Raw genomic sequence first — 15,809 nt, forward strand, 5'->3', positions numbered from 1 at the left:
ATTAAGCATTCTCTAACATCATCATTGTCATTTCGGTCACCTTCCAGGCAATCCTGCTTTGACTCCTCCCCAGCCTGCTGTATGTGTCTATTGATGCCCACATTTTATAGATTTTTTTTTCGTTAATACAATACCCCTAGGCAAACCTTCATCTTGTCACCTTCCAACAAAACTCGAAAAAACCTAACCTGAAGATGTTTCAAGGACAGTCAACTCCACCAAATCTTGCTTTCTGATGCTCGAAGCCAAACTTGCAGCTCGGTTTGCTGAAAGAGTGAATGTTATCTTTTGCGCTACAGGTGTTCCAGCTTTTATATATCTGTTCAGACAAAACAGAACTCCACATCTATTCTGAATCATAGAATACGAAAGAGAGAAGTGTGTATGAGTTACATGTTTTAGGTGTTACAGAATATTATCGAACGTTTAGTTTTTCTGGTTGTTAAGCTTTGATGTGATAAGTATAGATGCCTTCTTTCATACACACACATGCATGTAAAAATCTTAATGCTTTAGGGAATTTCAAGATATTTATCAATCTATAAGCTTTTATAAAATGTATCGATTGCAATGCTTCTCTTTTAGACACAGATTAATATGATATTTCATTTTCTGATTATTATATCTATCTCTTCCAGGACACAGGGATTTCTGGCTCTCGTTACTGGTGATACTGGTGAAATCCGTTCAGAAGTGAAAGAACAAATTGACACAAAAGTAGCAGAGTGGAGGGAGGAATGGAAGGCAGGCAGAGATTGTGCCAGGCATCCTCTTCATCGATGAGGTGCGCATGCTTGACATTGAGTGCTTTTCATTTTTGGATCGTGCTTTGGAGAACGAGATGGCTCCAATATTAGTTGTTAGTTGTTGCTACCAACAGAGGCACAAATTACAAATCCCCCCGTGGGATTCCCATTGATCCCCTTGAGGTATGCTATCCATCTCATAACAGCTTCAGTGTTGGCATGTCAAAAGCGGAAGCGAAATATTGTGGAGATGGAGGATATTACCCGAGTTTACCATCCGTTTTTGGATGTGAAGAGATCAACATAATACTTGATGGAGTATCAGAGTCGGTACATATTCAGTGAGGAAGGTGATAAAGATGATACCAATGCCATGCAATCTTGAGAGATTCCTTTAGACGAAAATACTTGTGTGTTTATTTCTGTATCTTGCTTTACTGACTAGAGAAGCAGCATTGGAACTTTGTTCATGGGAAAATGGCATTACTACACTCTAGGGATGAATCTGTAATCTTCTCCACTGTTGTATATGCCCGTTCGTGATGACTATAGGAACAAGTGGTACTGGGACAGCTAAGTTTTTCTCTGAGAGACGATTCACTAGTAGGTAGTGCAGAGAAAAGAGAATTACACAAAAAGGTTAAAGAAATCATTGCCAGAGCAGAAAACTAGTTACATAAAGATAAGAAAATACAGTCTGAGGAATTACAGGACTTGCAAGGATACAGGAGATCAACCTTGTGTTCACCATGTAAAACTTGCATTCAATTTAATTTAGTTAAACAGGAGACTTTGGCTTGGGTAGAGTAGCTACTGTGGGCTAATTAGCTTATAGACAACAACCAAACCAATAATGGTTCATCAATTCATGCACCTTTGCAGGATGGGGAATTTTAAGAGATCTGTTTCCAAATTTAGGCTTCTAAACTCCCTAAATTTTTTTGTTTTCCTTAACAAAGAAAAAGAAAAATCTAACCCCTACTTCTATGTAGTTCAAACAGGAATCTTCTTTAAACCAGCAGCAATTGGCATCCCTAAAAATCCAATGAATACAGTGATGAACCATTGTGCCAAGGTGAGGGGTGCTGTGCTTGCAAATTTTCCCAGGAACTCAACAATTATGATTTGGAACAGAACTGTGGAGCTGAGGACTCCGACAAAGACGTAGTTATCCAATATGCCCTTGAACACATCTATTTCCTCCATCTCACGGGAGCTTATCTCATTAAAAACCTGCAAACCAGAACCAGGTCACATTTTGTGTAGCAGTAAACATCCAAGTGGGTAAAATTTTGAATTATCGTGAATTAGTATGAGACCTTTTGGAAAAAGATTACCTGACAAAAGACGAATGTGTTGAAAATGAGAGTGTTGAGGATCACATGAGAATCTGGTCCGTCAAGACCAAACATTGCTGTTCCTTTTGCCTGAAGAAGCCATATCACTGTAAACTGATATAAAGACTGCCCTAAAATATTCCTCCACATAACATTACTGATAAAGTTTTGTCTCTTTCTGACTGGTGGACGCTTCATCAAGTCATCATTTGGAGGCTCAGTTGCAAGTGCCAGTGCTCCTAGTGTGTCCATGATCATGTTGACCCACAACAGCTGAACAGCTGTGAGGGGAGCACTCCCTGAAGAACAATAATTTGTGCAAAAGCACAAGCAGAAGTAAGAAATGATTTCTATGTTGAAAAGAATGGGAAGTCGAAGTAAATAACAGAAGTGGGCAACAAATCAAATGTGAGCATGCTAACCTGTCAAACAAGCTGAGGAGAAGTTTACAATCAAAGCAACTATATTAACCGTCAGCTGGAACTGCACAAATTTTTGAATGTTTATGTAAACTGAACGTCCCCATTTTGCCACTGTCACAATTGTGGAGAAATTATCATCCAGGATTAGAACATCAGCACTCTCTTTAGCCACCTGAAAGAAGGGGACGTATGATTAGCTAAAGGTCTGTTCTGTAACGCTTTCTTCACGATTAAGAAACACCAACAAAAGTGAAGATATCTATCATACAAAGCATTATACTGGAAAGTTATATGTACTCACCTCAGTTCCAGCAATTCCCATGGCTAGTCCAATATCTGCCTCGTGAAGTGCTGGGGCATCATTTGTTCCATCACCGGTCACAGCAACGACTTCATCGAATGTGGTCCGCAAGTGCTTCACCAGTGTATGCTTGTCCAGAGGTGACGATCGAGCCATCACCTACAGAGGAACTCAAATTTCAGTCTCACAGATTCATAAACCTTACTCAGTAAGGAGCAAACCCAACCGGTTGTGTGACTCAAAAGGAAATGGAGATAATACCTGAATTTTAGGAATGAGTGAAAGCAGTTCTTCCTGGTTCTTCTCCCTGAACTCCGGGCCTTCAATGGCTATGCCATCATCAGTGAGAATCCCACATTCCCTTGCTATAGCCTTTGCAGTATTTATATTGTCTCCTGTAACCATTCTTACTGTGATACCAGCTGAACGGCAAATTGCAACAGACTCCTTGACACCGGGACGAACAGGATCTTTAATTCCCACAATTCCTATGCAAGTATAACCAGAAACAGGAATAGGATTCTGAGGAGAGAACCCATTTTCTAGTTCCACATAGGCAAGACATAGAGTTCGAAGGGCCTCACAAGCAAATTGCTCAATAGTAACTTTGAGATGGTTGATGGATGCTTCATCAAGGGGAACAATTTCGCCATTTGTATTGATCACCTTTTCGCAGGTGGCCAAAACTATTTCTGAGGCACCTTTGGTGTGTGCTCGCAGACCTCCCTCAGGAAGCTCCAGGATTACCCCCATCCGTTTCTTTGTTGAGTTGAATGGCTCAACTTTAACAAGTTTAGAAGCTTGTCTCTCTGTTTGGAAATTTCCACCAAGTGACAAGCCAAACTCCAATAGAGCAGTGTCTGTAGGTGTTCCCAATATCTCATGCTTTCCCTCTTTGTTAACCACAACGTCTCCACCAGTGTTATTAAATATTGATTGCAGCAAAAGTTTCTTAGCAGACTCTGGCAGATCAGAGAACAAGCTAGATGCTTCACTGGGTTTGCTCACCTCCTTGACATTCATGCAAATGCATGATTTTACAACAGTCATGCGGTTGGTTGTGAGTGTCCCAGTTTTGTCACTGCAAATATTTGTGGCTGATCCCATAGTCTCACAAGCCGCCAGATGACGAACAAGTGCTTTATCGTTCATCATCTTCTTCATGGCAAAGGCAAGGCTCAATGTCACAGCCAGTGGCAGCCCTTCTGGGACAGCAACAACAACAATTGTAACTGCAACAGCAAAGAATTCTAACATTTGCCTTGCATCATCTCCAGTCCAGCTCCAGTGTGTCCCCTCAGACAGTTTATGACTAAACAATCCTTGCACCATTACTGCAAAAGTCACAACGGCGAAGAAAAGGCCTATCTTCCCAATAATGGTTGCCACTCCATTCAACTTCACCTGCAATGGTGTTTCATCATCTCCACCTTCACTCAGAGTTGCCATCAACTTACCCCATTGGGTTCTCATCCCAACTGTGGTAACCATCATCTTGCCAGATCCATCTTGGACCTTAGTACCAGAAAGAAGAAAGGGGTTTTCAGCAGTTACCATTATAGGCTCACTCTCACCAGTTAAACTTGATTCATCAATTAACACAGAAAACCCTGAAACAAATAGCCCATCTGCAGGCACTTGGTCACCAATAGAAAGGTGCACAATATCACCAGGTAGTAAATCATAAATGGACATTTTCTGCCTGTATCCATTTCTTGTAACTTGGATGATAATCTTCTTTTTCTCCTTGTCCAAGTCCTTGAACTGTAACGATTGGCGATAATCACTTGTTGCTGTGACAAGCACAACCAACAAGATACTTGCAACAATTCCAAGGCCATCATGGGCACCAATAGGCCATCCTTCTGTTGCTATCCCAACTATCAAAGACACGAAAGCACATACTCCGAGGATCATAAGAGTCATATCCTGAAGGGCTTCCCAAACAAATATCCAAAAGCCCCGTTGTTCACTCTCTGTAAATTTGTTAATTCCATAAATCTCTTGTCTGCGGGTATGCAAATCGGATTCGGTATTAAGCCCATCTTTTACTGATGTGGAGAGTTTTTCTGCAATACCAGCTACCCCACCATGAAATGTCAGCTTCTTTACCTCATGGCCTTCAACAATGGATCCCAATTCATCAGCACAAATTTGAAAACCTGCGTCTGTAACTTCCTGAGGTACAACGTAGTCACTTGGTTGCACACCTGCAGACATTAGGAATTTAGAATAAGCATGAACCACCTTGTAGTATGTATGATAATGTTTAACTTAATGCCAAAGAGACTCACCTTGAATAAATTGAAATGCAGCTTTAGAAACCAAAACAGCAATCCTCAATTTCTCCTGCAAAATTGAAACCACAAAGTAATCAATAAATAAGTAAAGAATTTGAAGTTGAAAATTGTAATCTGAGCATCTTCGTCATCTCTTGAGGACGAAACACACCCCGGTATTGCAAATTTCTGTTCTCCTATCACCAAGTGTATTCTAAGTTCCCACATGGCAACTTATATCTCATTCTCCCAACACCAAGTCTATATACTAAGCACAACACCATGTAGCAGTCACCTACTATGGCATTAGTACCGGTCGAAAATTTGAGCAAAAGGAAATTGAAAAGATGAGATAAAAGGATGATTTTGAAATTATTGGCAGTACTGTCTTCCCATATTGTGAAAGTAAAGAATTTGAACTGATAGCACCCCTCCGAACTACGGCAAGACACCCATAATAACCAATGGCAATAGTGATTTCTAATCACAAATTATTGCATTAAGCACTGAGAGGTTAATTCTCCAAGATAACAGATAAGGTTGAACATGATCTTGAAGTTCCACAACATTCAGTCAATTGTGTCAATATGGCGGCAGAGGATTCAAAATTCAAACATATGATGTGACCACCAAAGAAGATGATAAAAATTGCACCACCTGAAAACTGACCAATTTGATTTGAATGGTCGAAATCCAATTCTGTCAACTACCCTTTTTTGTGTGCAAATTAAAAAGAATTGGGTTGACTTTATTTTTCAAGAATATTAAGTTCACAGCATCTCCAACCAAGACGCGTTTGACCTTTTTATATAGAGCTTGCATGCTATATTTCTCATTCCTTATGTAATCGCACTGATACTTCCGGTTTCATAATTTGTTTAGTAACCCAAGTCTTTCAATGCAGAGTATGTACTACAGCTAATCAAACAGCCCTGTTCTGTTCTCTTTATTCAAAAAATAGCATACCATATTATTTTTATTTTTGTGTATTTATACAAGCGATATTAAGGAAGGAGATTCGAATATAGTAACCTCCTCGGATATAAAAACAAGGTTCGTAACCACTTGAGTTATAAGTCCCTTACTTGCGTAGCATATTATTAATATATAATATACACCGGCAGCACATAAGGATAAGGCACTTCTAATAAGAAGAAGAATGGCACAGCAGAGATAAGAAACAAAAACCTGATTGGTACGGCGCATAGCAGCAGCCTCGCAACGCTTGGTAAGATTGGCAGTGAAGCGAAACCTTCGTTTTGGGTTCTTGACAACACCGCAAAGGTTCCTCCATTTCTGTAACGTTTCTTCAGACGAATGCTTGGCCTTCACTTCCCCGAACTCTTGCAAATAACTCTCCATCATTACCTTTCTTTCACCTTTTTACTAAACTAGTTAATTTATTACAATCTCCTCACAGAACACATATATATAGATGTTGCACTATATATGTATTAGCGTAGCTTCAAAGTTCAAGAAATGAGAAGCAAGCGCGTAGAATAAAGCATTTTTCAGAGAGGTAAGTTTCAGTGCCATTTCTGAGAAGGATCAAAGTTAGTGAGGTGGGGGACTTGACAAAAAGAAAACGGAATAGCTTTGTGTTCAATTGGGTAAGCGAAAATAGGAAAGACTTGAGTGGAGGAACAAGAACAAGGACCAGGAAAACAACCAAGGAGGATCCGAAATTCTGGTGGGAATTACAATTACATGGCTTGGGAGCTAATGGCGGTTCATTGTTGCTCTTTCCTAGTCTTTTGGAACATTCACCGGGGTCAACACTCAACTCTCAAATTACCAAGTTTTGAATGTTATTATATAGAGTTTGATTTCAAGCAATTATTTCTTCAAAAATTAAACAATCAGACCCAATAAAATAATTTAATAAAAAATAAAGTTGACGTTACATTTTTTTGTTGGGAAGTCACACCATGTGATAAAAGAATGTACAGAATATTATTGAAAGGAAATTTACAAAAAGCTGACTATTGGTACTAACCGCGTTGGCTACGCGTATATCAGAAAGATGACCAAGACTTAGGAGTTAAGATCTGCTGTCCCCAAATACCCTAAATACCCTGTCTCTGTCTCCCTGTCCCCACGTCTCTACCTTAAACAGTACACAGACACCGTTAACTCATATAGAAGATATGGCAGTTGCAGTGGCACCATCACTTTCTCTCTCTTCAAAATCGCAAGACGAAGGAAAACCAAATCTCACCACAACTTCCTCTCAAAAGATTAAAGACACTATTTTATTATAATAACAATTTCAACAGATTCCAGTTCAGAGTATATTTTTTTCTCTTCTCTGTATTGTTCGGAGGATAAATGAACCCTCCCTGACATCTATTTGTTAGTTTTTGAATATCGGAAACCCACGCCCAAAGAGTTCCCTATAGCAAGGTTTTCGCCAGATCTGGAGCAGTCATGCCGTGGTTCCAAATTTCTCCGCTGCGAGGTTGAAGGTAAGAGAGATGGGTGTCAGATTTTACTTCCGCTGCGAGGTTGGAGGGAGGAGAATCTCATACTGCCATGGTTGAGGGAGAAGACGAAGCGTTGTGCCGCCTATTGATATTTTACAATATTTTCTGTGCGAGTTGACGGTGTTTGTGTACTGTTGAAGGTAGAGACAAGTGTCAAAATTTTAGATAGGATATAGGGAGGAGACAGGTAATTTAGGGACAGCAGATCTGAACTCAATACTTAGGGACGACTCGAACCTCTTTTTTCATTAAAGGAAAAAAATAAGACCGATACTGCTCCAACAGTCTTTAGAGAGGATGCCATGATGATGATGCTCACGTCCCAACAGGCCTCCCACTAATTTTATATTGAGATATTTAGTTATATATTTATTCTTAACATTAAAACTATAAATAAACCATACACCATTTAATTTATATAAATAAACTATATAAAAAAACCCCAAAAATGACAGCTGATCCTATTGAATTTAATTTTAGTTATTAAATTACTTTAATACCCTATTGAATGTTTTGAGTGTTTTTTTATGATATTTTGGGGTTGGGTTTGTTTTAAGAAATCAATGGCAGTTTTGTAATTTAAAAGAAGTTAAAAATCTTTTTGTTGTGTTATAAATGGGCTTTGGGTGTGTTTCTAAAGTTCATTTTATATAGGTTTTTTATTTATAATTTGGGCTCTTATATTTGGTATAATAGTGAATCTCCCTTTTATATTTACTGTTGCACGTATTGCGTCTCCCAACTTTAGTAATGTTGTGTCATTATATGTCACCCTGTCTTGAAACTTTTATGACATGTTTGCTAATTTGAAATCAAAGTGAATATGAATCAAAGTATTAGTCACTTCAAAGTATTTTTCATTAAAGTGTTTATTAATTGTATGGTCGTTTTTTAAAACTACAAATTAGTCATATAAAATAACTAAGAAGTTTTAGTCATTTTAAAAATTAAAATTAATTAATAAATTATTAGCTAGTGTTGGAAGGAAGCCTGAGTTCGCATGTTCGCATGTTAATTTCTTATATCCTCAAGGATGAAAATATTAAATCAAGAAATTATACTGCAACAACTTTAATCTTGATTCCTTGCAGAAGAAGAGTACCAGCAATTTCTGCAACCACAGTCTAACAACCCCTTCCCAGGGACTACGCTCTCTTTCTTGCACCAAGGTCATGCGAAATGTTGAGGCAATTTTGGTCCAATATTTTTCAGCATCTCCCACTCCCTGTTATGCATGCATATAGCCTTTTTTTCCTTCACTTTTTGGAGGCCTCTGGCTGTCAAGATTGATCGAAGTCAAATCTTTGAAATGTTGTACTAGCTATAGCCCTCTCTTCCATAGCATGCAATTAACCATAAACAAATGAGGTATCTCTCAAACGTGTATAATCCTCCTAACACATTATTAATCATGATTCATGCCAACTTAGCATCAAACTTTGTGTAATTTACAATTAAAATATCAACTCGGAGTTAGTTAGATATGCTAGCTCAATAGACAATTGTGAAACGAGAAATTATTCAGTGTGATCGTGTGATCGTCACACTGTCACGTGGTGTTATTAATTCACTCATATTATAACACGTGTATCTATTTATTACTCGTCATGTCGATCACTCGTATTTAACACTATAGTTAATAACACCACATCCCTATTTTCCCTTAGAAACATCCTCTTTGACCTATTTGGATTGGATTTCAATTTGAACATGGCCGCGCTTGATAAGGCATTGCTTTGCTTCATTTGATTCAAAAACTTCTGCCATCGTATCATTTTATAATTCTACAAGCAGGCCGATCTTTAATTCCTTTTTGGGCCCAAAGTGCTTTCAATTGGATTAGCTTTTCATTCATGTGCCTGTGAGCCCAACGAAGATTGTACCATGAATTTCCCTATTTTATTATTTTTCATAAAATTAACCTATTTATGACTCGAATTTTCTTAAAATTAACTTCTGTGTGTTTCTTCTTGAAAAATTTAATTATTAGTGATTCATCTGGTAATTTTTTGTTAAGTTAATCATCAAATCATTGATTCTTATTTCTTGACCCTAAATTAATAACTAATTAATTCCACAAATCAAGAAGAGAAGAAGATGAAGAGAAGAAGCAGAAAGGTGTAACTGAGGTTTGGGGTATTGAAATCAACGGTTGGAAGGAGACGTGGCACCAGTAGACATTGACAACCGTCGATAAGAGCACAAACTTGCCACCACGAAAATAAACAAAGCAAGCCCTTCACACTTTCATTTTCGCTTCCTCACCTCTCTCTCTCTCTCCCAAAATTACAGACTCTCTCTCTTTCTCTGTGTCCGTCTCTGCAACGATGAGCAAGGGACCTGGACTTTTCTCCGACATCGGCAAAAAAGCCAAAGGTAAAGAATCGGTTTTTCTACTGATCACTCACTTCTCTTCTTCATCTTTGTACTGTTCTGCGCTGACTCGATTACGTAATTTTCTGTTGAAAACGCTGCCTTTTGGCTTTGTTTGCAGATCTTCTAACGAAGGACTACAACTCCGATCAGAAGTTCATCGTCTCCACCTACAGCGATGCCGGTGTGGTAGGCACTCTAAGCTCTGATTTGATATGTATTTAGCCTCAATGGCACAGAAAACGTGTATATCTAATTGAATAATTGAGAAATGTACTTTTGGATCGTATTTTAGGGTTTGGATCGGTGTTTTTTTTTCTTTTTCCTTAGTTAGATGATATTGGCAATCGTATGCTATTTTTATCAACTTGTTGGAAATGGAGTCTTAAGCATTTGATAATTGAGTCATTCTGTGATTTGTAGCTGTGCTCCAAGGAACTCAGTTATGCCCATTCAGTACTTTTATATTATATCATAATTGTTTATTTAATAAGTTCTGTTTTATATTTCACGTTTTTTTTTTTTGCTTTGCAACTTTCACTTAATAAGCATTTGATAAGTATGTTTAAACTGTTGTTGCATCTAGAAATTCTTTTGATCTTGGAGTACTAAATTTTGGTGTACAATTTGTCCTTTCTGCTGTTGAACAGTTATGTATGTTCTTATCTTTGTTTTTCCTGAAAAATGGGGGAGGATGGATTGGGGGAGGGGTTGTCAAGTTTTCATGTGTTTCGTGCTTGAAGTTCTTCTCTATTGGGATTTTTGTAAAAAAATTATATCATTTACTCTCACGACAATGTCTCAATCTTCCCCCTATTCATGTGTGCATGTGCAGTGTTGTTAACTGTGGATTGCCTGGTTTTGGAAGATGTTACTCTTTGTTGTCGCTCCCTGTGCAGCTATTTTCTTTTTCTCATTTTATTATAGGTTTAGACTTTTGTGTGCAGTTAATATGGTTACAGTTACTATTTAAAATGATGTTAAAAGCTAAATCTCACAACTATGTTTTAAGATTCACCCTGATTAATATTTAAGCAATATTGTTTTGAAGCTTCAAAACTTAAGCTCGTAGTACCTTCTATACTTTTATTTGCTTCATGAAAGTGGACACCTGAAGTGTCAACCCTTACAGTTCTTGTGTAGCGAGCTGGAAGGGATATCTTATTTCTTATGTTGAGTTGTGTCCATCATTTGTTATTATTATTAGTATTACAGTTATTATTTCAATTGATGTTTACAACTCATAATTTTCATTTCCTACTATGCTTCAAGATCGATGCTGGTCAGATTTAAATTCTTAAGTTTACCCTTTTGAAACTTCAAAAGCTTGAGTTAGAATGTTAGTTTGGCAATAAAACTGTTGGCTGCTTAGTATTCAGGTTGATTAATAGTGGAAAGTACAACTCTTTTAGATCAAGTAAACCTTGAGATTATGGTAGTGTTGGTTTTTTGTGTGTCTCTTCCTGGAAGTTGTCTTGTGAGTTTATTCCTTTTTATTTGAGCCATAATATAAGTTTATGTTCCAAACCTCTTCTTTTTGCCCCTTTTAGGCCCTCACGTCAACAGCGGTGAAGAAAGGAGGACTTTCCACTGGGGACATCGTGACACAATACAAGTACAAGAACACTGTGGTTGATGTCAAAGTTGACACAGAATCAAATGTGGGTTGCGTCGTTTGTTGAATATATTACAAGCAATATTCTTGTTGTTTTAATCATGTCCGCTTTTCTCTCTCGATTTGGCAGATCGCGACAACCTTCACGATCAATGAGATTGTCCCATCAACAAAGACTATTGCTTCATTCAAAGTACCCGATTATAACTCTGGCAAGGTATAAAATCTGGGATCTTTAGACTAATAAATCTCTATATTGGGAATTGTGCTTAATGATATAATAATTACTTGGCCTTTATTTTGTAGTTGGAGGTTCAGTACTTCCATGACCATGCAACCTTCACTACAGCCGTTGCCTTGAATCAATCGCCAGCCATTGATTTTTCAGCCACAATTGGTACCCCAACCATTGCATTTGGTGCAGAAGGGGGTTATGACACCACTTCTGGAAACTTTACAAAGTACACTGCTGGAATTAGCGTGAACAAACCAGACCAGTCTGCTTCAATAATTCTGTAAGTGTTTGTACCATAACCATAATCAAAGACAATAGTTTAAACTCTGTTATCGTAAGCAACTTTTGTTTCTTTCTCTTTTGTTGTAAGTATTTAGAATGGTTGGAACTTTTCTAGTCTTAATATTCTGAAATCCTCTCTCTCTCAGGGGTGACAAGGGAGACAGTATAAGAGCATCTTATGTGCATTTCCTGGATGTGTTGAAGAGGACTGCTGCTGTGGGAGAGATCACTAGAAAGTTTTCCACAAACGAGAACACTTTCACAGTGGGAGGGTCATATGCTATTGATCTTCTGACTGTAGTGAAAGCTAAGCTCAACAATCATGGAAAGCTGGGGGCCCTCCTGCAGCATGAGGTCATACCAAAGTCGTTGCTGACAATATCTGGGGAGATCGACACCAAGGCCCTGGACAAAAATCCCAGGTTTGGAGTGGCCATTGCCCTCAAGCCGTGATTTTTAGGCATTAATGATGCCTTGCTGGAACGTAATACCTGGTTCAATTTTTTGGCTGGCTCTCGAGAGGAGCACTTAATAATTAGTTTCCACAGAAACATGTTTCCTGGTCCTTGATCAATGTGGATGGATTGTTTGATGCTCGGGCTCTACCGTGGTCTTCTTTTGTTCTTTTTCTCTATATTCTTTTGGCTTATAACTGTAGGTCGCTAAGTCGTTGCATATTCTAGTCTCCTTGTATGGAGAAACCTTAGAATTCTGATTGATAGAGAATTTTTTTACATATGTTGTGCCAGGTGATATGCCACTTGTCTGTTTGAAAGAATCCACCTGCCGAGAGTAACTCCAATGGTTTTTATAAATGCAAAATTGATCATGCCAACAAACTATACGTTGCCCCAGTTGTGGTTAGTTTCTTTCTAGTTTCTCATAAGGCCTTTATCTCAATTATGTGGCATCAGCATATTTCATGCGCTGAATCTTTAGCTCGATTTTAAACGGCTTTTGGGCCAAGTTCATCATGTAATGACAGTAAACTTGGCGCTAGGCATATTTGAGTTGATGTAACAATATATGCATACCAGATAAAATTACGTTTGGGAATGCAGTATAATTACTCTTTTATTCTTGCCCTTTTTATCCCTTTAACAATTAGCTTGCCAAGGTCAAATTCGACTAAACCTAAGCCCGACCTAGAATTTGGTTAGGCTCACCCTCAAGTCCTTACTTCGTTGGGTTGTAACTTACACCAGCCATCCTTTCGCAAAATAAATAAAAGTTTTACTGATCTCAACTGTTTTGGAAATTTTCTTTTCAATAAGAAGGAAACGGCTACAAGAACATGGAGAAAAAATCCCAGCAAACAAGGCAAAAGGCTACTACAAGAAACTATGCCAAAAGTCGAACGAGAGGTACAAAGTTAGGACATAAAACAACATTCAGAACCAATAAACAAACTCAGCCACATCCTAAGAAGCAAGAATCTGCAAATAGGATACTTTAAAAAATACAATAATAATTAATGAATAAATAAACTAGGGTACTGATACAAGTTAAAACTCTTTGTGGTCATCGTTTCAAGTGTTAGGTGAAGACTCAAAGCAATTTGCTCAGAATAGCTAGGGAAAGTTGAGTTGCAAACTGCCGTGCACAATGCATGTTCAAATTTCATAATACATCTATTTTATCCTTGGCGGCCGTGAGCCATCTACACAGTCTGATCAGCTGTCAGCCGTAAGCTGTGCCTAGCTGACTGAGAGCAAGGGATTTGCAGAGTGGGACATATGTACGGAGTATAAGATGGGTGAACTAGGCAAATTTAAGTAGAGGGTTGAACGAGAGAGCTAGAAAGAAATGAGTAGTAGGATCTGTTACTTGACTAGAATAATATAATCCTACTAAAAGTTGAATTTAGTCTGAGAATGCAACAAAAATGCCAAAAAGCTGGGATGAAAAGAAAACAAATCATACCAAGTTAGGATCTCAATAAACAGCAAGGAAATGATCCAACAGGGAACTGAATATTATATGATACAAGCGCAATAACAGAGGTGAAAACTAAACAATGAGTTTCAGAAGGCAAAACATACAACGCATCAATGGCACATAAATCAGTGTTATTCTCCAATCCTAAGACCACTAGGCGAAACTACTTCTTATCATTCTCATCGATGAGTGAGACTGAGATAGAGAGGTGAGAAATACTTACAGATTGAGAAAAGCAAACACAATTACTTATGCAGACTGATTATAAAGTACCAAGATTTGCTAATTCAAGATCATTTTGAAGCTACAACGAATCCACGAGACTAAAAAGAAATGCTCACCGCAAAGACAAATTTTGTTTAAATTTTCAAGAGCATAAAGCACTCATCATTTGACAGTAATAGGAACATGCCACAAGACATGTATAATTTTACTAAGATAGAAGAAACGAGAAAGTAATCAACCACTTCAAGTGAGTAATGTATAATCTTACTAAGACGGAAGAGACGAGTTTCTTGGACAAACTTAGAACCAACTGTAACGCAGAGAACAGAGCATGAAAAATAACCTTTGATGGCTCCAAAAACTGAAACACCTTACACATTATTATTCTACAGTATCCATAAGAACAATTAAACCCACATACATCACATCACGGATTTACTGCACATAATGTAATGACAGCTCAATATCATACTAAAATAAAAGTAAACGAATGAACGTCACAATTCGGAGTCAAGATATCTATCTGAATTCTACAGTAGCTAAACCAATGTCAAATCAAGTCCTAGAGTAACCAAAATCTCAATCGAAAGGCAAAATCATCAATGCAGTAAAAACCCTAGTCCATATGCAATAACGAGGCCTTTATTTATGCATATAACACTGCTATTGAACACAATAAATATACTACCCTTCATTTGGAATAACATATGTAAGATGCAAATAAAAAAACTATCAGCAGAAAAATCAAAAACCAGCAATCAATCAAAATCAAAATCAAAATCAAAGCATATAATATAGGCATAAATAAATAAATAAATCCAAAAACTATTTCCAGGAATACCATAGCATAGAAAAAGAGGGCAAAATCCATGTCTCAAAAGATCCTCAAAGAGATCATTAAACGCCAAATCCATCAATGCATAATGAAAATTCAGGTGCTTACAATAAAAGCTCATTTGACTGTCGCTAATCTTACTAACAAAAACACAAACCAAAATGAAATCAATCAACGTTCTGCATGATATCCTCAGCTGTGAACTTGGTGCCCTTGTCCTTGTCCGCAGCGGCGCGACCCTTGGCCTTGCGGTCGAGCAGAGACTTGCGGTCCTTGTCGATCCTGAGCTTGGTGATGACCACCTTGGATGGGTTGATGCCGACGTTGACCGTGGAACCGTTGACCTTCTCTCGGGTGATCCGCTCGATGTGGATGACCCACTTGCGGCGATACACCTGGACAACCTTGCCTTCGCGGCCCTTATAGGTCCCGCGCACCACCTGGACCTCGTCGTCCTTGCGCACCGGCATGGATCGGGCGTTGTACTTGGCGCGGAGGTCTGAGGAGAGGGGCGCGCTCATCAACACCCGCCGCACGCTCGACGGCGCGGTGAAGTGAGCCTTGCGGTTCTTCCGCCTAGAGCTGGTGACGCGGGGATTGTACTTCATTTTCGCTCTCCTAGGGTTTGGGTAGGGTTTTTTCTGGCTGTATTTATAAAGGGAAGATTTGAGCAGACGACGTCGTTCTAGTAGGTTTTCGGTCTTTCCGTTGGTCACAAACAATTGGTGATATTGGGCC

The 15,809-nt window shown here is 38.4% G+C and overlaps 2 protein-coding genes and 1 pseudogene across 2 annotated transcripts; 1 reads left to right on the forward strand and 2 right to left on the reverse strand.

Moving 5' to 3' along the window:
• Positions 1–1,386: 1,386 nt before the first annotated feature.
• Positions 1,387–6,880, reverse strand: ACA2 (calcium ATPase 2). The gene is made up of 7 exons (XM_021945489.2): positions 6,274–6,880; positions 5,101–5,155; positions 3,068–5,016; positions 2,807–2,965; positions 2,506–2,677; positions 2,084–2,382; positions 1,387–1,979 (listed from the first exon to the last, which is right to left on the reverse strand). The coding sequence occupies exons 1-7, from the start codon at positions 6,448–6,450 to the stop codon at positions 1,740–1,742; spliced, it is 3,051 nt and encodes a 1,016-aa protein (XP_021801181.1). The 5' UTR covers positions 6,451–6,880; the 3' UTR covers positions 1,387–1,739.
• Positions 6,881–9,711: 2,831 nt separating this feature from the next.
• On the forward strand, positions 9,712–12,851 carry LOC110746341 (mitochondrial outer membrane protein porin 2-like). Its single transcript, XM_088255035.1, has 6 exons — positions 9,712–9,944; positions 10,063–10,130; positions 11,492–11,602; positions 11,687–11,773; positions 11,863–12,071; positions 12,220–12,851. The coding sequence occupies exons 1-6, from the start codon at positions 9,896–9,898 to the stop codon at positions 12,524–12,526; spliced, it is 831 nt and encodes a 276-aa protein (XP_088111161.1). The 5' UTR covers positions 9,712–9,895; the 3' UTR covers positions 12,527–12,851.
• Positions 12,852–15,106: 2,255 nt separating this feature from the next.
• On the reverse strand, positions 15,107–15,715 carry LOC110745408 (large ribosomal subunit protein uL24z pseudogene; annotated as a pseudogene).
• Between the last annotated feature and the right edge of the window lie 94 nt (positions 15,716–15,809).

The sequence above is a fragment of the Prunus avium genome, chromosome 6 (genome assembly GCF_965620075.1).
Source record: "Prunus avium chromosome 6, drPruAviu1.hap1.1, whole genome shotgun sequence".
Lineage (NCBI taxonomy): Eukaryota > Viridiplantae > Streptophyta > Magnoliopsida > Rosales > Rosaceae > Prunus > Prunus avium.

Coding starts and splice junctions, on each gene's coding strand:
- LOC110746341 (XM_088255035.1), top strand. CDS start 9,896: ATGAGCAAGGGACCTGGACTTTTCTCCGACATCGGCAAAAAAGCCAAA. Junction 11,603..11,686: donor AAGTTGACACAGAATCAAAT/GTGGGTTGCGTC, acceptor TCGATTTGGCAG/ATCGCGACAACCTTCACGAT. Junction 12,072..12,219: donor CAGTCTGCTTCAATAATTCT/GTAAGTGTTTGT, acceptor TCTCTCTCTCAG/GGGTGACAAGGGAGACAGTA.
- ACA2 (XM_021945489.2), bottom strand. CDS start 6,450: ATGATGGAGAGTTATTTGCAAGAGTTCGGGGAAGTGAAGGCCAAGCAT. Junction 2,966..3,067: donor CACTCATTCCTAAAATTCAG/GTATTATCTCCA, acceptor GTTCCTCTGTAG/GTGATGGCTCGATCGTCACC. Junction 1,980..2,083: donor ACACATTCGTCTTTTGTCAG/GTAATCTTTTTC, acceptor TCTGGTTTGCAG/GTTTTTAATGAGATAAGCTC.